A 24,539-nucleotide genomic window follows, 5' to 3' on the forward strand; every position below is an offset into this window, starting at 1 on the left:
TGGACTTGAGAGAACACTATGAAAGGGTAGGTGACCCATTTCTTAAAAAGATTTTAAATGTGTGATGGTGCTTGGTTTCACCATTTTGACCAAGAATCTGAAAGATAACAATCAGATCAAAGAATTGTCTGAAAGATAACAATCAGATCAAAGAATTTATGGGAAAGTGGCTCAAACAAGACAGATGTCTTGCATCCAGTATAAAAAAATAAAAAAACACTAATCCATCACTGGGGAAAGTGTGTTGTTATTGGTGGTGATTGTGTTGAGAAGTAGTAAGTTTCATTTTGTAATTTTTTTCCTCTAATTATCAAATATCCATCACAGTACCCATTTTTTGTGCTCTTTCCTTGGTTAGTAATAACTTTGCTCACAAACCAGTTTGTTTAATGGAATAGAAATTCTCAAATGCATAATGTATTTGCTACAGCAAGTGTTTTAGTTACTCATTCTTTGCAGATTTTTTAAAATTTTATTTTCAGCTATTTCTCCAGTTCAACATACATAAAACATAAACAGGCACTCTTTGTTGAAAATGTTGTCAGTTAAAGCAGTCTGTTATCGCTAGAAATACAGATTTTGTGTTGACATTATGCTGTTATCTTAATTGCCCCCTTAACCTGCTTTAGAGGTTGTCAGTCCTCACGAGCTATTACATTTTGCAGAATCTCATGGTCTGTTCTTCTCAAAGTAGTCATATCATAAATTGGAAGATTGCTCAAATGATGAGCCTGTACCATTCGGTGGTGTGTGATGAGTTTGTATTGTTTCCAAAAGCAACCAGAAAGTGGTAACTTTCTCGAATAAATGTTTCACACATTCTTGCCACATCAGATTTGTATTCAGAATCAAGCTTTCAGTGATTTCCTACTGCTGACAACAGAAGAAGCTGTGGAAGGGTTAAGACTCAATACAAATCTGACACGGCAAGAACTCTGTTAAGTATTTATTCAGGAAATAGCAATGGTTGATATATGTTCTTATTCTAAAACCAATTGCTAGTTGCCTTGTTAAATAAGGTGGCATGCAGTTGCACTGAAGTAGGCTTAACCATCTTGCATATCAGTTCGTATGATGCTATAGGGAAGCAGTATCCAATTTTTCCCCCTTTCTTCACTGATGTGCATTTACTGTTAAAATAACTGCACTTGACTTTTGAAACATCTATCGCTCATTTATTCAAATGAAACCATACATGAAGTTAATATTCCCAAACACTTCATGACTCAAAACACATTTGCATATCATAATATTAGCACTATTTTTTACTTTGTGAACAATAACTTCCATGCTGCATCAGCCACACAGTACTGCAAGTCCATTGTCAGATTTTCTTGTTGCACCAGCATTATATGTTAGGATGCTCATTCGCTGAAAGTAAAGAAGTATTAAAGAACCTATTGAATGGAGTAAACAGTATGCTGTATACAGAATATGAAATGAAACTGAACCAAAGAAAGATAGGAAAAATAGGAAAAATTTCGAATAAAAATTGGGAACCATGTAGAAGACAAAATGAACGACGGTTGCTATCTGAGAAGCACAGTAGTGCAGGATAAGCAAAGCAAGGAGCATAAAAGAAGTAGACTACCACAGCAGAAAGAGTGTACCCACCAAAATAAGTCTCCACATATCAAATATAGACCTTCATTCAAGAAAGAAATTTCTAACAAAATTATCTGGAGTTTAGCATTGGAAATTAATCATAGATTATGGGGCAGCCAAAAGGAAGGTAATGAAACTGTTAGGGATGTGTTGTTACTGGAGGATGTTGAAAATTAAATGAGCTAATCTGTACTACTACTACTACTACTACTACTACCACCACCACCACCACCACATCAAGACAAGCCATTGTTTAACATTGTTATTGGAAATCTCTAAAAGTACTTGACTGATTTACTTCAGATTCTTACACAATACAGTAAACATTTGGATTGACATGGCTATATATTTTTTTAAACAACAATGTACAAGATTTCTGTTAAAAACAGCTGTTGTAAAGAAAATTCTGTGCTGCAAAAATTTGTAGTTTAGTTTTCTTTGTTGCAGTCAGTTTGAATTAAGATAGCAGGGCATGTAAATCATTAGACATATTTTTTCGCATAAATATTCTTTGTCCTTATATATAATTTCAAACCAAATGTGTTGTTTTGGTTTCTTCCTTTGCATCTGTTTTAGAGAAAACAAGGAAGTTGTGTTCATGGCTTATTGGATTATGATTATAATACTACCATGTACTCTCAATTGTGCAAAAATTTGTAATCCAAATCATTCACTGATTAAAACTATGTGGAATACTATCATTGAAGCTACTATTCTCACAGTCCCTGCAGCTGGAGAGCTTAGTCTCATACCTGATATACTAATGATCCCAACTGAGTGACCCATTAATTTTTAGGAGCTTCAATTCACAATCCAGTTTTATTTAGAATAAACAAGACTCAAGATTAGAGAGATGGGAAAGAGGATGTGGGAGAGGGGGCGGAGGAAATAGACATAGAGAATGGGGAGGAGGTGATGCATAGGGAGAGGGGAAGGTGGAAGAGAAGGACAAAGAGGGGGGGCAAGGAAGGGATGGCAGAGAGGGGAGGAAGGAGTATGGGATGTATCTTAAATTCCTGTACATATTTAGCAACTACAAAACATTTGCGGGTTCGCTGGTAAAATAGAAAACGAGGTAGTACTCTACATGTTTAGAAAGAAATATATGTAAAACACTAACTTAAGGGGAAGCACAGGGTGGTAAAACAGGGAATAACTTTCATGCTACTAAATGGAGCCACATATGGTAAAAATTGTAGGGAAAGACAAAAATGTAGAAATATCCGACAAATAATTGAGGACATTAGGTGTAAGTGCTACCACATTGGACGAAATCGTGATAGGTCGCATCAAACCCGTCTGAAGATGAATGAACTACTTCCCATGCCTTTTTACCCCCACCCCAACTGCCAAAAGTGTAATCCAATTACTATCATAAATGGTATGGGAAATGTCATTATCTTCAGCTCAGATGTATTGAAAAAATTTAAAGAATAACCATTGTTAAGGAAAAAACTCATGACAGTGGCTGCTTAGAGTATTCCTTTCATATATGATACACAAGAGACCTGCAGGTATCTTAATTCAGAAACTTTTTCATATATATAAAAAAAGAAAGATGATGAGACTTACCCAACAAAAGCGCTGGCAGGTCGATAGACACACAAATAAACACAAACATACACACAAAACTCTAGCTTTCGCAACCAACGGTTGCCTCGTCAGGAAAGAGGGAAGGAGAAGGAAAGACAAAAGGATTGGGTTTTAAGGGAGAGGGTAAGGAGTCATTCCAATCCCGGGAGCGGAAAGACTTACCTTAGGGGGAAAAAAGGACAGGTTTACACTCGCGCACACACACACACATGTCCATCCACACATACACAGACACAAGCAGACATTTGTAAAGGCAAAGAGTTTGGGCTTTGCCTTTACAAATGTCTGCTTGTGTCTGTGTATGTGTGGATGGACATGTGTGTGTGTGTGTGTGTGCGCGAGTGTAAACCTGTCCTTTTTTCCCCCTAAGGTAAGTCTTTCCGCTCCCGGGATTGGAATGACTCCTTACCCTCTCCCTTAAAACCCAATCCTTTTGTCTTTCCTTCTCCTTCCCTCTTTCCTGACGAGGCAACCGTTGGTTGCGAAAGCTAGAGTTTTGTGTGTATGTTTGTGTTTATTTGTGTGTCTATCGACCTGCCAGCGCTTTTGTTGGGTAAGTCTCATCATCTTTCTTTTTAAATATATTTTTCCCACGTGGAATGTTTCCCTCTATTATATTTATATATATATATATATATATTTATATGGTTATAATAGAAGGAAATATTCCACGTAGGAAAAATATACCTAAAAACAAAGATGATGTGACTTACCAAATGAAAGTGCTGGCAGGTCGACAGACACACAAACGAACACAAACATACACACAAAATTCAAGCTTTCGCAACAAACTGTTGCCTCATCAGGAAAGAGGGAAGGAGAGGGAAAGATGAAAGGATGTGGGTTTTAGGGAGAGGGTAAGGAGTCATTCCAGTCCCGGGAGCGGAAAGACTTACCTTAGGGGGGGGGAAAAGGACGGGTATACACTCGCGCACACACACACACATATCCATCCACACATATACAGACACAAGCAGACATCTGATGTCTGTCTGCTTGTGTCTGTATATGTGTGGATGGATATGTGTGTGTGTGTGCGCGAGTGTATACCCGTCCTTTTTTCCACCCCTAAGGTAAGTCTTTCCGCTCCCGGGACTGGAATGACTCCTTACCCTCTCCCTAAAACCCACATCCTTTCATCTTTCCCTCTCCTTCCCTCTTTCCTGATGAGGCAACAGTTTGTTGCGAAAGCTTGAATTTTGTGTGTATGTTTGTGTTCGTTTGTGTGTCTGTCGACCTGCCAGCACTTTCATTTGGTAAGTCACATCATCTTTGTTTTTAGGTGTGTATATATATATATATATATATATATATATATATATATATATAAATCTTACTGAATGGCTTAAAAAAATTGTGTTCAGATTTTGTTTCACATTAGAAACAATTTTCCATGCTTTCTGGGTTAATCATCTTCCCTACATAATTACTATTCAGTGACCACACTTTTATTACTGTAATTTGAAAGAAGCACTGTTCACCATATAAAGGTCTCATAGGAAGAGGTGTTTTCCAGTCTGGAGCCTGTGACAAGAACTGACCAATAATTTGTTGCAGCCTCTCCTCATTAGCAGCACTTCTTCTTGACCACAGTGAAGCTGAAAGTGTGAGATGGTGTTTATTCATTGATGTACGTGATGCCAACAATTTAGTTAACATTAACAGACACTTTATTCGATGTGAAGTTCAGTTATTTATTACAGTGACCAGTTTTTTCTCTGTAAATCTTAATTAGTGCAAGTCCATGGGCTATCACATGCGATTAGAGTTTGAAGTAACATAGTCTATTGTGGCACAAAATAATTTTCCTATTTATACGAAAATACCACAGCTCTCAGTTATGACAATACAGTTCAAATGTAGCACAATCCTTTGGAAATTTGTTAAATACAATTACACTTCAGTGGTTCATTTAAGTGAGTCCATCACACGAATAACTGAGTCTAACAATATTTCAATCTGATAACAATAGTCCACAGTGCTTGTGGATCACATCACAGTTCAATTTGAATGTTAATTAATTTAGGTCTCAAAGATCACTTATACGTAATTGAACTCCAAAGTTTGTGAATTTTGCACTAAACAGACTGTATATCTTTGTATACAGAACAAGTGTAATTGAGTCAAACAATGAGACCTATTCACTTTCAAACAGCAGGTAGACTATTTTGGATGGCACTTTACTACTTATAGGTAGGTGTAAGAACAAACTTGCAATGCTTTGAAATATGGCTAGGTTGTAATATACTGTATTTGATGATGTAAAGGAATTAATAGAATTTTGTATTACTGAAAATGTTGCTAGTTACAAATTTATAAAAATACATAGATACTATTTTTCTGCTGCTTTGTGAAACCCCTCATTTACATAAATTATGAATCAGTGCATTAATTAACCAATGCTAAGTGTTAGATATTACAGAAAAAATTGGGTAGCAAAAATATGCTGTCAAAGTCCAGAACCTACCAATGAATTTGATTAAATCTGCAGTGGCAAATAGTGGTGGGCCAGAAATTTGAATTTAATTATTTTGGAAGATAATGAGCTTTAGGTAATTTAAAATAATTTATAGGACGGTGGGAATGTTTAAGTTGCAAATGGTGTGGGGTCACTTTCCTCATATGAGTAGTAGCTCACAAAGTTTTTCATGTCTCAAACTATAGTACTAACTTCAGTGTAACTTTTAGTTTGCTGTATCCTACTAAAAATTAATTATGCAGATGGAATGGGAACACTGGAAATAAGAATCTGAATAACAAATTGCAGTAAAATTTGGTACAAACAAGAACTTGAGATTTCTGAGTAAGTGTCACAAATCAACAAGTAAATGTATTGGACATGAGATAAAAATTAGCAAAAATGTTTGGTTATTTTTGGGAGTAAAAAAATATAATAAAAGGAAAATATCCACCTGCATTATCACAAGCTTTGCCATTCATCCTTTTTGCAGTCTACAGAGTCCAATAAACACAACAAAGACAAGTTATAGGCAGCCACACATAAAATGGTTTGTATGAAAGAGCGAAGGAATGAGAAATGGATAGGTAAAAACTGAAAATAAACAAAGGGAATCTGTGCATGTGATTATGTATAAAATAACAAAACAGTGATAAAAGTTGATTCTAATTTGTCATTGGTATTTCAGCCTGGCCCTATTCCAGGCATGCGACCTCCCATGGGTGGTGCCGGTCATGTGGTCCCAGCCCCCAAGACTGGTGGTACAATGGGAATAATTATGCCCATGTATACAATTGGAATTGTCATCTTCTTTATGTATACCATAATGAAGGTAGGTATTATTTTTGTAGTGGTACTGTGGTTAAAAAATCATTTTTAAAACAAAATGTGGTGTCAGGCAGCCACACATTACCAGATGAGTGATAGATGATGCATAGCAACAGTTAAAGTTGAGAAAATCATACTACCGCTTGTCAATGAAAGTAATCCATTTTTCAAAATGTGGTGTAATTTGATAGATAAAAAAGTCTACTCATCAAGTGGCTGCAGGTGAACTCACATATAAAAGGTATTAAAATTCACAAGCTTTCAGAGAAAATGGCTCCTTCTTCTGGCAGAAGTTTTGAAGGGGAAGGAAGAGGAATGAAGGAGTGGACTGGTGAGATTTAGGAAAAGAGGTAGAGTTTTGGAAAGTCACCCAGAACCCAGGTTCTGGAGTGGTTTACTGGACAGGATGAGAAGGAAAGGCTGATTGTTGTGGACTGCTGCACTGGACGAGATTTGAAAACCTGAGAACTCCCATGGTGGAAGGTGGATTAATATGCAAAGCAGAGATTACTGTCAAAACATTGTACACGAGGTCATAAGATTGAAAAGCTAGGTGCATTATATGAGATATAGGTGGGAGGAGGACAACAAAAAATAGACAGGTCAGAAAATGAAAGCTGTAGGAAACTAAAAGGGAGTTAAGAAGGGAATAGTTACTATGAAGAAATGCTGATACCAAAGAAATTAAAGTAGATTAAGGTCAGGTGGATGGCAAGAACCAAGGACAAGTTGTAGTGCCAGTTACCATCTGGAGAGTTGTGAGAAACTGGTGTCTGGGGGAGAAACCGGGTGGTGTGTATGGTGAAACAGGCACTGAGGTCATGACACTCATGTTGTAGAGCATGATCTGTAACAGGATATTGTGTGTGGACAATATACAACCTCTGCTTATACCCATTCATCCTAACTGATAACTTGGTGGTAGTCATGCTAGGGTAAAAGGCCGAACAGTCTTTACATGATATCTGGTATAGGTGTCATTTCACAGGTGGCTCTCACTTTGATATACTAGATGTTCTGCCAGTTACAGGACTGGTGTAGGTGGTGGTAGGAGGCTGCATAGGGCAAGTGCCAGAACAGGGACAGTCGCAGTGGTAGGGGCCATTGGGTTGGGAAATGGGTAGAGGAGCAGCATAGGGTCTGACAAGGATATTGCAGATTTTGGCAGGTTGATGAAAAACTACTATATTGATTGGCGACTCCATGCTGTCCTGTGCACTACGACCAGATAACAGGTATTACTATAGCTGTAGTGGGCGAAATGTCTGACAGAATGGACCTCATTTAAGGACTTCATTTTAGGAACTCATAGCCTTATGGAAGCAGCTGATTAATACATTGAAGACCAGGATAATACTGACAGACAAGTAGTGTATTCCTATCTTTTTAGGGATCAGCAGTACCAGAATTGGACATGACCAGGAAATCTGCTTTTGAACTAGGCCGGTGGGGTAATTACATTCAGTGAAGTCTGAAGTGAAAATGGTTAGCATGACTACCACCAAGTTATCAATTGTTGTATACCGTCAACACACACTATCCCGTTACAGAGCATGCTGTATATGAGGCATGACCTCAGTGCCTGTTTCACCACACAGGCCATCTGGATTCTTCCTCCAGACACCAGTTTCTTAGAACTCCACAGCTGGTAACTAGCACTAAAAGTCCTTGGTTCTTGCCCCATCTGACCTCAATTTGTGTTAATTTCTTGTCTCAGCATTTCTACACCATAACTATCCCTGCCATAACTCCCTTTTAGTTTTCCACATCTTTCATTTTCTGACCTGTCTATTTTTCGTTGTCTTCCTCCCCCCATATATCACCCAATGCACTTAGCTTTTCACACTTATTAACTCATGCACTTTATTTTGGCTGTAATATCTGTCTTGCATATTACTCTATCTTCCACTTTTAAGCTCACAGGTTTTCAAATCTCGTTTAGTGCAGTCACCAACAATCAGCCCTTTCTTCTCATACTGTCTGGTAAGTCTTCCTGAGCTGGGGTTCTGGGTGACTTTTCTGAATTCTACTCCTTTTCCTAAACCTCATCAGCCCTTTTCCTTCAACCCCCTTTCTGCTAGAAGGAGCCACTGGCTCCAAAAGCATGCAAATAATAATACCTTTTCTGTATGTGTTCTCCTGCCGCTGCTTGGTGGATAGGTTTTTAATCTATCTAATTACGTTATACTAGCATTTATGCTTTCATTCATCTGCTTATGTGCACTACTTCTGTGCAGCTATGGAAAAACTGTTTGTTAGAGGGTGAGAGGAAAGTAATCTGGCACCAAAGGGGGGGAGCAAGTACTAGTAAGGAAGTATAGAGAGGTATGCACTTTCAGCAGCAGTGAAGAATTGTGGTTTAACACTGCCAATTTGTGTGAGGAAGTGGTGGACACTAGTGGCAGGAGTAGTGTAGGAATGAACTAAAATATAATGGGTATTGCGTATGTTGTGGAAAACCTTGGCGATGAAAATAAGTATTTGGTGAGATCACTCATCATGGGATACTAGGAGGTAATTGTAGCCTTGGCAAATATAATATTGAGTTCAAGATCTGGGTGGTAAGTACAATGATGATCTGTGGCTGGTTTGTGTTGGCATTGGGTTTGTGGAAGGTATGGGAAGAACTGGTGTGGAAGATGGACCTGTATAATAACTGGGCAGTATATTCTGTGTTAATGCCCTGGACAGGTTGCCTGTGTACTGTGTACTTGGATAATTTCTAATTCCTATTGAAGGTGTGGAACAACAACTAACAACCTTAATCTACTTTACTTTCTCTGTTCCTTCCTTTCTGCCATTACAAAGACCACAAGTCAGCATGGTTTTTTTTTTTTTTTTTTTTTTTTTTTTTTTTTAGAAATGTTGCTCACAGTTGGAAACTGGGAGGCAATACAAGGGCTTAAGATATAAAAATACAACAGGGAAGCTCATCACATTTGTAGTCACAGCTAGTCAGGGGTTTAGTGCATTAAGGAAAGGCAGATAATTTACATTTTTATTATTGTTAACTGTTCTCTTTTGCTTTCCTGAAATAACCAAAGTTCTCCCTCTTCACATCAATTTTGATTTATTCCCAAAGTAATCTTTTATCTTGTGAAAATGTCTGTAACATAAACTCCTTGCTGTCAGATAATAAGAATAAGAAGTCATCAAAATAGTAATCATACTCTTTTACTGTATGGTGGTGGTAGACTGGCACACAGAAAAAATTGCAGGAATCTTAACTTAAAATATTTATTATAATGTCAGTGGAATGCGAGATTACTGTCACGTAAAGTTGGTGCAGGTGAAATTGGAGTCCAATATAAAAGTGAAATAGTAAAAAAGGCAGAAATAATATAACAGTTCAACCAGTACATGGATGATAAAATACACACATCTGACATGATGTTGTATGCCTATTTGGATGAGAGGAGTACTCTTCATTACAAGAAAAAGGTAGCATTCAACACAATGTCAAGAATGGTGCTGAAATTGTACATATTAAAGCACTTAATAAAGGAAAATTCTCTCCATATATCTGCTTACTGTAATGGTAAATAAAGCCTTCTCAGTGGAGTCACCACAAGAAAAACATTTAAATAATGATCCTAGTGGTTCTCCATGTTGGAGAAAACTTCCAGAGGAAAGACTCAAGGCGCCGTGTATACTCCAGTGAAGGAAGAAAAAATGAGCTGTTTGTAAAATGTGTAACAAGGGGTTACGTGCTGAATGTTTTCTGAAACATAAATATTAAGTGATACTGGATACATCAGAATACTGTAATGTTCTCTTCAAATAAATAATAATTATCTTTCTAAATAATAACACAGATTTCATTTTCCTTCTGTTATTTTACTGAGAAATGTTTATAGATTCTGTGGATGGTAGTAAGCCGTCTTAAATTAATTCAGTGATAGGTATATGGAAACATTCAAATTTACAATTTTTTGAAACATTTTGTTTGGTTTGTCGTAGTCAAGTCGAGTTAATGTATAAAAAACTATAACAATGTGAGTGACTCACAATAGACTGCGTACTTTTGAGGGTAAGTGGTACTTTTACGTATTTCAAATCAAGTGAAGTACCGTATGAGATATGAGTTTAAATAAAACACAGCATAACAGTTTAAATATGCATAACATTTTTGCCACACGGCACTCAAAAATGGCTGACTGCGAAAGAGTTAAACACTTGTTATGAAAACAACTAAAGTAAGTACTGTAATTTTCTGAATCATTTATGCTTAAATGGCCATTTCTCTCTGATAGAGCACAAGTTCATAAGTAAATGATAACATTTGTAATATTTTTACTCTTTCAAGAAGGGGAATTTCATTCTTGCATGTTACATTTCTCAGATATGTGCATCTCATTTTGTTTCCTGGAAAATGGCAAATATCTGACTTCCTCCCTTATTTTGTTTGAATTCGCCATATGGACTTTACCCATATGTAATAGCAAATTTGTGTAGCATATTGTTACTATCCGTGCAGGCAGTTGCTTAAGCTGTTTTGGATCCTGGAATACAGACAAGTATCTCATTGTGTTATTCAATCTCATTGAAGTTAGACGTGTGTGCAGAACAGTTGAGGAACAAATGCCGAAAGTGAAGCAGAGTATTAAAATAAAATCTCAGTGTGGTGAGAGAGTATGTTTGACTGCTGGTAAAATACGGTGTTGTAACCTGTGTGCCATAAGAGTAACTGTGGATAAGTCATTTAATGTTCAGCAGCATGTGGTAACAGAGTAATCCAAATATACAATACAACAGATTGAAAACAGAAAAACACTATAGCAATAACTAGGGGAATCCTGCCAGTCTTATTCACCATTCTGTGAAGAATTTTGTACAGCCTTCCTTTGTGGTGATGTTTCTTTAAACTGTTCCATCCAAAATGTGGTGAATTCTTAGAAATACACAGGTGAATATATTTCTGGTTCTTCCTCATTAAGAAAAACACTGTAACAAATCACAGTGGATTTCAAATAAAAAATGTAGGTAACAGTTGATGAAAACACACAATTGGAAGATATATTGCACATGTCATTTATGGTAACTTTTTGGAAAAGATGGTTCAGATGAAAAGTATCTAATAAACTGTGAACATCTATTAAAAAAAGTTCTTCTTCCATTAGTAAATTGTTAATAGACCAGGAAGTGCCGTAAGCCACATGGGTGTTAAGCACGACACCGTGCTAATCTTCGTAACAAATGCTGCGCCTGTATGTGCTGAAAGCTGCCATTTCATTAAAAGCATTATACAGTAAAATGATGCGCGTGACTTGTTTAGTTCACTTCTTACAGGGAATTGCAGAAGAGATTCACTTTAAATTAGTAAAGTTGACAAATTTATTGGATGTGTCAAAAAGCTATTTTTGAAAACCTCTTAAAGTGCTGCAGTACTTTAAGTCTTAGCCTATTTTGACAAGATGGAAGCTGCAACTACTAGTGCCAGAATGTCAGTGTTGTGAGAGCGCCGTCTATGTATTCAATAGCTCTGAAGCCACGGTACTTGAACTAGCTCAAGAGTTAATGTCAAGTGCTGAAATTTCAGGCAAATATTCGTACTTGAAATAAAATTTTGGATTTCTTCCTTCTGCCATAACTGCTAGAGTAGTCAGAAATGCCACTAGAGAAGCATATTGAACAAGTGAAAAAATTGTGAATAAATTAGAAACTGAAGCTTCCTGACAGATTAAAATAGTGTGCTGGACCAAGACTTGAACTCTGGACCTTCGCCTCTCGCAGCAAGTGCTCTACCAACTGAGCTACCCAAGCACAACTCACAACCCTTCCTCACAGCTTCAATTCTGTCATTACCTCGTCTTCAACCTGCCAGACTAGCACTCCTGAAAAAAAGGATATTGCAGAAACATGGTTTAACCGCAGCCTGGGGGATGTTTCCAGAATGAGTTTTACTCTGCAGCGGAGTGTGCACTGATATGAAACTTCCTGACAGATTAAAACTGTGTGCCATACCGAGACATAAACTCGGGAACTGTGAGGACGGGTCATGAGTCGGGCTTGGGTATGTCAGCTGGTAGAGCACTTTGCCTGCGAAAGGCAAAGGTCCTGAGTTTGAGTCTTGGTCTGGCACATAGTTTTAATCTGCTGGGAAGTTTCATATCAGTGCACACTCCGCTGCAGAGTGAAAATCTCATTCTGGAATTAGAAACTGTTTATAGTGAAGTGGGAAGAGAAGTGTCAAAGAAAAATGGAAAGGTTGTTAAAAAACAAACAAACAAAGGCAAAGGTATCATGCATTTTGTTGGATGATAACTTCTCTCTTAATCCTTTAGATTAGATTCAAAGGGTATCGTCCATTTTAAATACTAAATCTTTCAAAATTGAAAATTTGCTCAGCATGTTTGTAGTAAATTGCAATCCAGAGCTCATAAATTGAAGTAAAAAATGAGAGTAAACAAAAACACTCATCATAGGTTAAATGTGTTGTCACGATTTTAATAAAAATCGTACTAAAACATTAAATTTTATTGTTTTGCTTGCTTCTCATGTGCTTTTTATTCTTAAATAAACAGTTCATTACCACATACTGTCTTACTGATTTATTTCACAACAGAAATTTTGTCTCCTCTAATATTTTAGGCCAAATATTTTGTCATATTTTTGAAAATTTTTAGCCACAACAGCATATTTTTTGTGCATATTATGGTGAGTTTTAGATCATAAAAATCCTAGCCGAAGTCATGAAGAAGGAACTAACAGTTCTAAAAGCTAGGGTAGTTTTTCTACTTTCATGAGCTGCTCGGAAACAAATTTTGCACAGCCTAGTGAATTTTCTTTTTCTCATTACCCTTTTGACTGCTGGACAGTGCTATATACAGCTGCCTGTGTAGTGGAGGTAAAAGTAAACTTTAATTGTCAGTCTAGTTTAGTAGAGCATGCAAATCGTAACTGAGACAACACAGTAGACCTTACATACATTCAGTTCATTGTCCGTAATATGGAAGATATGCCTCGTAGTGGTCACTAGCAGTGAATACCAGCTACTTACCGGTTATGAAGTCAGAATACAACTGTCTCAAGAATCAGTGCTGAGAATGTTGCACACCAGCTGTCAACTGTGTGACATATTTATCACAACATGTTTTGGGACTGTTATACCATTGTAAAGTGCTGTAAAATAAAGAAAAATGAAAATGTTGCAGATATGTCATCCATTAGACAACAGTTGTGTAACATTGTCGGTACTGAATACCACCTACAGTTGACCACGGCCTACATAAAAATTATTATACTTAGATACCCCAAGGAGAATGCAAGAACATTGTGCACTGCCACCCAGGCGGCAAGTGAAGGTACGTAACAAACCATTCGACCATCCCAACGTGATGAATTTGGCCGTTAGGCATCCATTCATCCAATACAAACTATAGTACACCTCCTCCCCCCCCCCTCCCCCTCCGAAGCAATGTGTTGTGCAAATGTGAGCAATAGTATCAGCTTCTCATCAACAGGTATTGTATTGGTCTGACAATTTGTGATGTTTGCCTGCTTTATTTCTTTGTTGATAGTCCTCGATGTTGATGTATACTGTTATACTGTCTGAAAAATGGGGGGTGAAAGTTAAACACTGACTACTGTAAATGATTAGCTGACAGTTGTACAACTGAGTTTCACACTTCTTTACTTTCACTGTTCAACACCCCCCCCCCCCCCCTCCCCCCTTCGCCACTCCCAGTATTACACAATTATATGGCCAGTTCACTATTGGTAAATGCTGATAAGCCTCATTAATAGGTTGCTGGCAACATCAGCATACTGCTACTGTTTGCTGTTGAACATCTTAGAGTAGTAAAAACCTAACTAAACAGTTCACAGTTCTTACAGAATAATACGGTATGTGCGACACTATTTTTCAAATAAATTTAACAAACATTATTAATTGTTCTAACACAGGGCCTATTTATGTTACACTTGTTCCACTGTTAAGTTGATGCATTGTTGTTAATCTAACTAATGTCTGAAAAATCAGCTGTGGACTGACTGTATCAGGACCATAAATTTGTCCTTTATATATCCTCACAATAATAGGCACTGAAACTATACATTGTTCAATGTTTAAGTTACAGAAATTAGAATAAAAGCATAACTCATTCAATTAAAGGAATACATTGAAAAATTCCTTCTTTTTGACAGTTCCTTTTACCACACAGTTTAGGCCGAATTATTTGTTTAAATAGTGAAATTAACAGATAGTTGTACAAACAATATTTTTGACAAACCTGGTAATTATTTTGGAATCAATTAATGGCTGGCTTTGCTAATATGTTTTTGAATAGAGCCAATTAAATACTTTAAGAATTCTAGTAGTTCTTCCAAATGCTTATAATTAGTACAGCATTTTTATTTGTTGATAAGTCAACAATAGAAGACAAGTTGCGAAACAATTACTGATTTCACCCTTTAATCTTCAGCAAAAGATATTAACTAGGAATGGTCAAAATAAATTTGTGAATTAATTACATACACAAAACTAAGCACAAAATTAGATGTGGTTCTATATTCCTTAAGACTGAGGGCCAATCTTTTTCTTTTATGGAAGTGCAGTTTATACTCATGCATGTTAATGGTAATTAGGCAAAAAATGAAAAGAAAATGAATTTAAGAAGGCAAATGGCAAAACGAGAGGAAGTAAAGAGATCCCAGCTTGCTTTGTCACAAATTGATCATTGTTATAGAAGAGTTTGGAGGCAACAAAGTACAAATTCATAAGCACTCAGTCTCAGAATACAGCAGGAAGTTGGGTCATTTGTGTTTTTGGCTGGTAGCATGTATGGATGCCAGGCATCTCTCATTGTTATTAAGTGTAATTTGAGGGCTGTACCATATCGGAACAGGATCTTGAAATCTATTGTCCAATCCTATAGTCAACATTTAATTTGTTTATTTGTTTGCTGTCCATATAACAATTTTTGGACCGTGTCATAGATTCATTCTAGTTCACATGTATACAAAGGTTTAGTTAAAATACATAAGTGCACATATTGATAGCTACAGAGGTCAGAAATTCTCTCTCTCTCTCTCTCTCTCTCTCTCTCTCTCTCTCTCTTTTTTCAATTCTGTGAAAATTTCCTGTTGCCCATGTTTTGTACCTGTGTACATTACTGTTTGTTAAATTATATTCTGGATTTTGTTTCACAAACATTATTGCCTGCAGGATGTACGTAGAGTAGATGGTTAGTATTTTATATTTTCTGAAAATTTCTCTACAAGGCTCTCTTCTGTTTATCTTAGCTACCACTCTTACTGCCTTTTTTTGTAGTCTGAAGAGCCTGACTGTAAAGACAGCTGGTGCCCGACACCAAAACCCAGTATCATACTGAAGATGTCAGTGTATCACTCCAAAGTATATTTGTCAAGCTATCGTGGTCGAGGAAGGCTGAGACCTTTTCCAGTAGATACACATTTATACAGATTTTGTTACATATATGATCTATATGTTCGTTCCATGACAGGTATTCGACAATTATATCAAAAAATTCGTGTCATTAAGGACCAGTGGAGGTCTAAACAGAGATCTGTTTATGTTCTGACTATAGCTAAGCATAAATTGTATAGTTACTGTCTTCTTTTTATTTACAAGTAGCTTATTTGCAGTAAGATAACTTGGCAGAAAATTATTATTGATTTCACTTCTGTTTGTGGTAGTATGATATCGCAGCACCAGCTGACAAAATATGTGTCATCAGCATAGCTTACAACCTTGCAGTTTTGGTGTTCAATTAAATTGTCAATGTACACAAGAAATAGAAAAGCCCCAATATACTTCCTTGGGGCACATCACATTGAAGTATCATGTGGGTTGATTTGGTTGTTACCAACTGTTCGTTCCTTTTATAAGTTGGCTTGACACTATTTCCTGTCTTTCGAATAGATCAGTAGTTGTAAGGCTACCCCTCTCATCCCACATGCTTCTAATTTAGGCAGTTGAGTTGTATGATTCACAGTATCAAAAGCTTTACTCATATCCAGGGAGGTGCCTGTTACCTTGTCTCCTTCATCTATCTTCTTTAATATTACATGTAAAAATTGCTACTGGTGTTACAGTATTACATGCTGATTAACCACTGTGCTCTTATAAATGAAGGCTATAAGAATCCAAATCAGGTGAAATATGTTTGATAAACTTTAGAAAATGAAGTATCCAAAATCCCAAATGAAAATGTCCAAATATTGTTAGGAGATTTTAATGGTAAAGTAGAAAAAGGAACACATTTTGCAAAATCATCTGAGACTGCTGAATACACAAGAGAACCAACAGAAATGGTGAAAGATTGATCAGTTTGTGCAAAACTTTAAGTTAAAAGTTGTCATATTACACAAAGCTCCCAAGGAAACAAACTTGGAGCTCACCAAATCCAAATTTAGGGTAGTTCCAAACTGATCATGTTGAGATTTCAAGAAGAAATAGTAAAAAAATAATGAAAGTTCAGGTGAAGAAAGAAGCAGATATTCAAACAGACCATTACTTAGTGACAAGGAATATAAAATTTACTTTCAATGTAAGACTAGGAGCCAGAAGAATAAAGTATTTAAGAAATGTGAGAAATTATGAAACAGATCTTCCAGAAACAAATTAACACACTTACTGTTGCATGTGTAACAATGGATATTTCACTACCAAGCCACGGTGTTGGGTACAAGACTCTGCTGTGACAGGGATGGCCCCATGGCAGTCAACATGTTACACAACATGGAAACTAGTGATTGCTGCTGCCAAGGAAACAGCTCCATTGGAGAATCGCAGACGGTGGAATTAAGACTGTGAAGACACCTTAGAGGAAAGGTTGACAATGTGGAAAATATATTCTACAAAGGAAGAAGCTGATTATTTGAAACTGATTAACCAAAGAAAGCAAATGACGAAAATTTTGAGAACTGCTATGGGAAATTTTGAATAGTCTTCTACATGATATTGAAGACTTTTAGAAAAACAGCACAAGAAAATTTTATAAAAAATTCAAAACTTAAAGAAGTATCAACCACCAAGTTTGTTTAAAAATAGAATATGGCAAACTAGATGTTAATTACAAAGAAAACTGCGAATTAACTGAGTACTTCAAGTAGCTCCTCACTTGTGAGAAATCAGTGATATCTTTTGACCAAGAATGCCCTGAAAATGTTTGTCCAATTTCAAAACCTCCAGATAAAAACTGGAAATCAGAATTTAATTAAGAACTAAAAAATGACTTCTGGAGAAGATTAAATTGTCACAGAAATTTGGAAAATACAAGTGATGACATGATTGAAAAAACTTGAAAAAAAATTGGAAGAAATTTGGGAAACTGAGAAAATCCAATAAGAATGGAAATTCATTCTCATACATTTTTTACACAAGAAAGGATAAAAATCAGGTGTTCTCTATAGAAGAGTCTCTTTAGGGCTGTTACATGCAAAATCCCATCCAGGACCTTCAAAATTTATTGGACAGGGCTGGATCTGTGTAGAACAGAGTATGAATTTGAAATTGGTCATTAAGAAGTGTAATCTAAGAAGCTAAAATCTTGTCATAACTTTTGTAAATGCCCAGAAAGCCAGTGACTCCATAGAAAGAGAAACAGTCTTCAATATACTAGAAAAATTTGGCACAGGTGAAGGAATTTTGCCAATAATTAAAGAAACATTCACAGAAACAAAGTCCAAAATAAAATTCCATGGGGAAATTTTGGACTATTTGAAATCAAAAGTGGTTTAAGACAAGGTGATAGCCTCTCCCCAATGGTCGTCAACTGTGTTTTGGAAAAGATAACAGAATTGAATCTTTACATAAAGGAAAAAGCATCCAAGAAATCAGATTGGGATATAAAAACTCAAGTATCAGATTAAACTGTTGTGGCCTTTACACATAATTGAGCAATATTTTCTAAAACATTGATACAGCAACTGAACAAATCAACCTGTTGAAAGAGATGGTAGAAAAGGCTGAATTACAATTATATAGATAAGATGGACTTCATAACCAACATTAAATGCTCCAAAATTCCAAAGTGCAGGATATTGTGAAACCAACAGGTACTTGGGGAGCTAATACCGACAAGCAATCTACATAAAGAAGCAAACAAAAAAAGAGCTCATAAAATAGAAATGGCTTGTCAGTGAAGAAATTTACAATGAAAAATACAGTCCTAGCTAAAAACAAAATGCTAACACAAGAATGATGTTACAAAAATAGTGTCTTTATGCAGCTGAATGTTTAGTCCTGAACAAAAAGGTAGAAATTCAAGAGTTGGAGGAAAAGGAATGGAAGATACTGTGCAAAATATTCAGCACAAGAAAAGTTGGGAATACATCGTTGAAAAGTAGTGATGATGAAATCTACACCCAAACTGAAAAACTGTTCTCGGGAAAAGTAGAATTTCATTTCATGCTCTCTTGGTTTGAATGAATTTTGAGAGAAATTCCAGAACATAAATCGGTTTGTTTTATGTAAGTGAAAAGAAAGTAATATTATAAAAACAATATCCATCCTGGATTTTCCGTGTTTGACATTACAAAAACAGAAATTCTCAGCCAGCTTATCAAAAGAAGATGTAGTAGTTTGGGGTCTTCTCAGGAAAATGTCAGAAAGTACATCATTGTATCAACAGAAGAAAAGAAGATGGTGAATGAAGAAATACTGAAAAGACCAGAAATCAGAAAATATGTTGAAATCGGGAGGAAGTTATTCATATACTGCAAAAAACTGAATAGAGATTATGATCACTGTAGGCAATTACATTTTAAATCATAAATGCATGTGTATGTCAAACAATATGATTTCATTTCATTACTTTTTACAAATCATTGAGTCCACCTGGTTAAAATTAACTGCATAAATTCTTAATTTGTAGCCATTATTGGGTATGCAGTTCAATAAAGTAAAACATTAAGTAATTGGCAACTGAAAATGGTGCCTAAAATAAATTTTGGACAGAGAATTATGTAGAGTATTTGTCTATTATGGGTACAAATGAAGAGGACAATGAAACAAGCAAAATAATTCTAATAAATAGATCAAGAAACCCATGGTTTCCTTGGTATGATGTATTATGAGTGAGTACATTAACACCTTATAGCAGAATCCCCGAGGATCCAGGCTGCAAGTATACACTTGAGGACAAAGTCATTACAACAGGTGTTTACATGGTCTACTGATTAATTAATAATTTTAAGAATAAAAAATACGATGGAAATTTGCTGATGCAGCACAAGAGGTGCAACAACAGTGCATTCACTTTGGAGCAGGTGTGTCAGCTAATTTACACACAGCGATGCATGTTCCAGTCAGTCGGGCTTATGATATTTTGTATACATGAAAAATCTGTAATATTTAGTATTGGATTACTAGATGATAGTTCAAGCTCTGAAGTTATTTACCTCCTCCTCTTCTTTGAAAACAGTATTCCAGCTAGCACTGCTTAAATTTCTTCCTTCTCTGAAGTATTACAGGTAATGATAATGTGGATAGACAGATCAGATGAAGTAAGGAACTAGTGATTCTTTACCATAAGAATTAATATATTTCACATTATTAATGAACTAAAACAAAAAGCCATATCCTCTCTCTTATCATGTTGCGGATCGTCGATGGTCGAACCTGGGACTCCAGATGACCGCACTGAAGCCGGGACCCACCGCGCCGTATGTTGTCAGGAGGCCGAGCAAGTTCAATAGCATCAAGGGGCAGCGCAGAGTGATATAGTGGTGTTCAGAAGTATTCTTTATTCAGTTAGTTTACAGAAGCGTATGTCAGCGTGCCGCCCTGCGAGTCCGGCTGTCTCAGCACTCCTGGACTGCCAACACTGCTGCTGCGGTCATCAAAGCTATCCGATGATGGAAATCAGCCATGCTCGCCCAGTTGCCACCCGCCGAGGCGTAGCGACAGGTGCCACTCTACTGCTCGCGATTCCGGAGACTGATACAGTCCCTGGTCCCCGCCACCCTCTGCCCCATTTGGCCTGCTCTGTCTGACCATGGGACAAAGGTGGTTGTACTGGTCACCTGTGGCCCTCGGCCTCTGCTGCTCCCAAGACAGGACCAGACTGGACTTGACTCGAACCCGCACCCTCCTGGACGCCGTGCTGCAACTTGCCACTAGTGGTGCTTGCCGGATGGCAACACCCGCCGCCGTCCGTAATGCTGTTTCAGCACTGCTGTGCCTCCCGCAGTGTACGCCTCGCCCGGACCCCGGTACCCCAGGTGGGAAGCAAATGTGGCCCGTCCTGGACTGCGGTCACTTCAGGCAGACCGTGCAATCTCCAAATACCCGGCTGCCATTCCGTCCTGCCCTGGTGTTGTGTCCCCGGAGGCGGAATACAGTCCGATTAAGTACATAGAAACAAATTACAGGTTTACACAAAATATTTACAACATTGCTACCAGACTGGCCCCTATAAGTGTAGACCAGCGCAGGTCCGACCCGACTCTCAACTGACCTGGCACACCCCTCAAGCTAAAAGTTCCTGACTATTTACACTGCATTTCCCCTCGCTTCTGACTTAGTGTCAAAGAGAGACAGAAACTATTGCAGGGGTAAATTCCCATATGTCAGCCGTTTACATATGGCCACTCCCGGCTCTGGTCTACTGCTTCACCTCGTACATCGCAATAACTTAAAGCAACACTTCAGTTCCCTACATCGCTGTTGCTTCACTCCAAAAAAATCGTGCATGCAATACGCCACTGCAGCTCTGCGCCATGTTTACTCTGCCTGGCCTACTGGCTACTGACTATTACCACACACTGCCAGCGGCCCCAGACTTCATCGCTCAATCGCGCCTTTACTGAATTTTAACAAAATTCCCCTTTCCTACGACTAAGACTAATATTAGCACAACAATGTCCAGGGAAAGACAGTTTAAAGTCAATGAAACATCCGAGGAGGTGTTTTACAGACATAAGAAAATTAATTTTCATCATCTTTTACTGCTAGCTCCGCAGGCTTGATTGTTATGGGAATACTACTTTTTAATCTTTGCCATAAACTGCTTAGATGAATGAATTCGTGAGAATTGACAGGAAAAAAATAAAACGTGTACCTGTTTAGATAAACCAGCATAAGTTCCAATACAATGGCCATCTTTCATGTGAAATCATCTACATCTCTTGATGCCAGTACACATTCTGAATGCATTGACAACCAGCTACAATGTGTTCCCAGAGTTTAACACTATTAGCAGGGCTGGAATACACCAAAGCTATAAAATAGCCTCTCACAAAAAATTCAATGGATTCGAGGTGGGAGACCTGGGCATGATGGTATTGGTGAACCCTGACCATACACTTATTGTTAAAGATTCATGCTACATATTCCTGAATAGCCGTATACACTATATGCATCCTTTCAACATGAGGAATGACATTCAAAAATGCAGCATAAACATATGAAAAGTAAGTCTTTTGTAGGATAAATCCAGACAACAGGTTCCCCTGCCTAAAGAATATTTCCAGCACTTCAAAAATACTGAACCAATCACTCACAAGACAGATTTTTAACATTCCAAATATCACACATACCAGATATCACAAAGAAAAACAAACAGTTGGAAAGAGTGACATGAGGCATTTCACAGACTTAACAATCCTCCATCAAAACTTGCAATCAATAAAAAATAAAATATAACTATTAGAAGTTGAGCTCCAATCTTTGAACTGCACAGTAGTTTGTGTTATTGAGCAGTGGTGTAGAGAGACAGAAATCCAACATGCAGTGTTATCATCTTATGAAAGGGCAAAGGGGTGGAGTATCATGCTTTTATATCAGAAAAGGAACACAATTCAAATCAAGACATAACCTCAGTAAAGCAAGTGAAGACAAACACTTTGAAATATCAGCTATTGAATTAGCAGGGCTTGATATCACCAAGAAATTATTCATTTTATGTGTGTATAGATCTTTCAGTGGTAGTGTGGACACTTCTTCCAACAAATTAGCAGAAGTTCTAGATAAAGTCTCAAGTACAAAAGTCAACATAATTCTGTGTGGGGACATTAACATCAACACTAACATCATAAATGAATCCAGATGCATCCTCATAAATATCCTTCAAAGTTTTGGCATGTCCCGGTTGGTCAATAGTGCAACAAGGGTTACTACAATGACTGCATCAGTAATTGACCACGTGGTCACAAATATGAACAGGGAAAAATGTGTTGTAGCTGTAAAAGCTCTCAGACTATGAGACCAAATAACAAAAATAAAATCAGGCAATGATTAATTCTCTAAACTACAAGCCTACAGAAGACATCTATCAGAAATCAAAGTAAAAGATTTTTCAAAGAACTAGCAAAACAAAGCTGGGATGATGTGTGTAAGGAAAACAATGTGAATAAGAAATTCTCTAAAATGCTCCACATTATTTAAATTGAACTTTGAAAAGGCATTTACAAAAGTACGCATGTCTGTATCATCTCACAAAAGCAGATGGCTAACAGCAGATATTAAGATGTCCTCCCAAACATTTAAATACCTCGGTTCCATGAAAAAGAGTCACAATGATCCAGAATTCTTAAATTTCTATCTTAGATACAAAAAGATCTTTCAAAAGGTGCTGATTGCTGCAGGAAAGATCATTTAATGACAAAATAATATTTAATGCAGAGAATAAAAGCAAATCAGTTATGAAACAGCGAGAGGCAAACAAACCCAGAATAACATACTGCTAAGGGAGGGGGGTAAGGTAATAAATGATCCACAACACTTAGTAAACTATGTAAATGAGCATTTTTCAAGTATTGCAGAGTAGTTCAGCAAAAATTCCCCAAAACAAATAATGTATCACCTGTAAATAATGATGCACTAAATACAATGATGTTACTTCCAACCACAGAGAATGAAGTCAGTAAAACTGTTCAAAAACTAAAAAATAAAAAGTCAGTAGGCTTAAATGAAGTACCAATGTGTGTACTGAAACAATGCATAGAGATTATACAAGGCCCCTTAACAAATGAATCCTTCACATCAGGGACATTTCCAGGGCAGTTAAAACAGTCAAGACTTGTACCTTTGCTGAAGAAAGGTAATGCAGAAGACATAGAAAATTACTGTCCCATTTCTCTGCTGTCACTATTATCAAAAATAATAGAAGCAATTATGAAAGACAGATTAATAAATTACCTGAATAAATACAATCTTTTAAGCGAATCACAGTTCGGTTCCCGAAGTGGCAAAAATATGGAGTCAGCTGTAGTAAAATTCACAAAGGTTGTACTTGATGCTCTTGACAAAGATGAGTGTGTCATAGGTATATTTTTGGATCTTTCTAAGGCCTTTGATACAATTGAGCACAAGTTTCTATTAAATAAATTAGAACCATTAGGAATAAGAGGGGTAGCTAATGACTGGTTTTCATCATACCTAGCAGATAGGGTACAAAGAGTAGAGATAACACATACTTCAAATAGGTCTAAACATTTAGTAAAACACTTATCAGAACCAAAATACATAATATAGGGGTTCCACAAGGTAGCATATTAGGACCAGTAGTATTCTTGATATACATCAATGACTTTCCCAATAGTATTACTCATGGTGAAAAAATTCTCTTCGCTGATGACAGCAATATTATAGTCACTGAGGAAACGAGAACTCCTTGCAGACAAAGCAAATGAAGCTCTCAAGGAAGTTCATGATTCGTCAATAAGCAATAAAGTGACATTGAACATAAGGAAAACTGATGCGATGACTTTCAGTTTGAAGACGGAAAATTACAATGTTAAATTAAATGTAGATGGCACCTCTATAGGCTGTGTAACAAGTGCAAAATTTCTAGGAGTGAATAGTGATTCTCAGTTGAAGTGGTGTGAATGCACAAAGGTACTTGCAAACAGAATGTCTTCAGCATGTTATGCCCTTAGACTCCTGTCATCAATATGTAACATGCAGTGTCTTTTAGCTACATACTAATATATGTATGCTCAGTTCTTAGCTATGGGATTCTTTTTTGGGGAACAAATGCACAAAATATAAACACAATTTTCAAACTCCAGAAAAGCGCCATAAGAATCATAACCAAAAATGGTAGTCGAGCTCATTGTAAAGATCTGTTCAAAACACTGGGGATTTTAA

At 37.0% G+C, this 24,539-nt stretch overlaps 1 protein-coding gene across 9 annotated transcripts in view; it reads left to right on the forward strand.

Moving 5' to 3' along the window:
• Positions 1 to 24,539, forward strand: part of LOC126088127 (FK506-binding protein 5) — a 184,785-nt gene that overhangs the window by 14,226 nt on the left and 146,020 nt on the right. For all 9 annotated transcript variants that reach the window (XM_049906240.1, XM_049906239.1, XM_049906231.1 and 6 more), the window contains one exon: positions 6,345 to 6,488. In XM_049906240.1, the coding sequence (XP_049762197.1) occupies positions 6,345 to 6,488 (144 nt within the window). The remainder of the gene's footprint in view (positions 1 to 6,344; positions 6,489 to 24,539) is intronic.

The sequence above is a fragment of the Schistocerca cancellata genome, chromosome 6 (assembly GCF_023864275.1).
Source record: "Schistocerca cancellata isolate TAMUIC-IGC-003103 chromosome 6, iqSchCanc2.1, whole genome shotgun sequence".
NCBI classification, from domain to species: domain Eukaryota; kingdom Metazoa; phylum Arthropoda; class Insecta; order Orthoptera; family Acrididae; genus Schistocerca; species Schistocerca cancellata.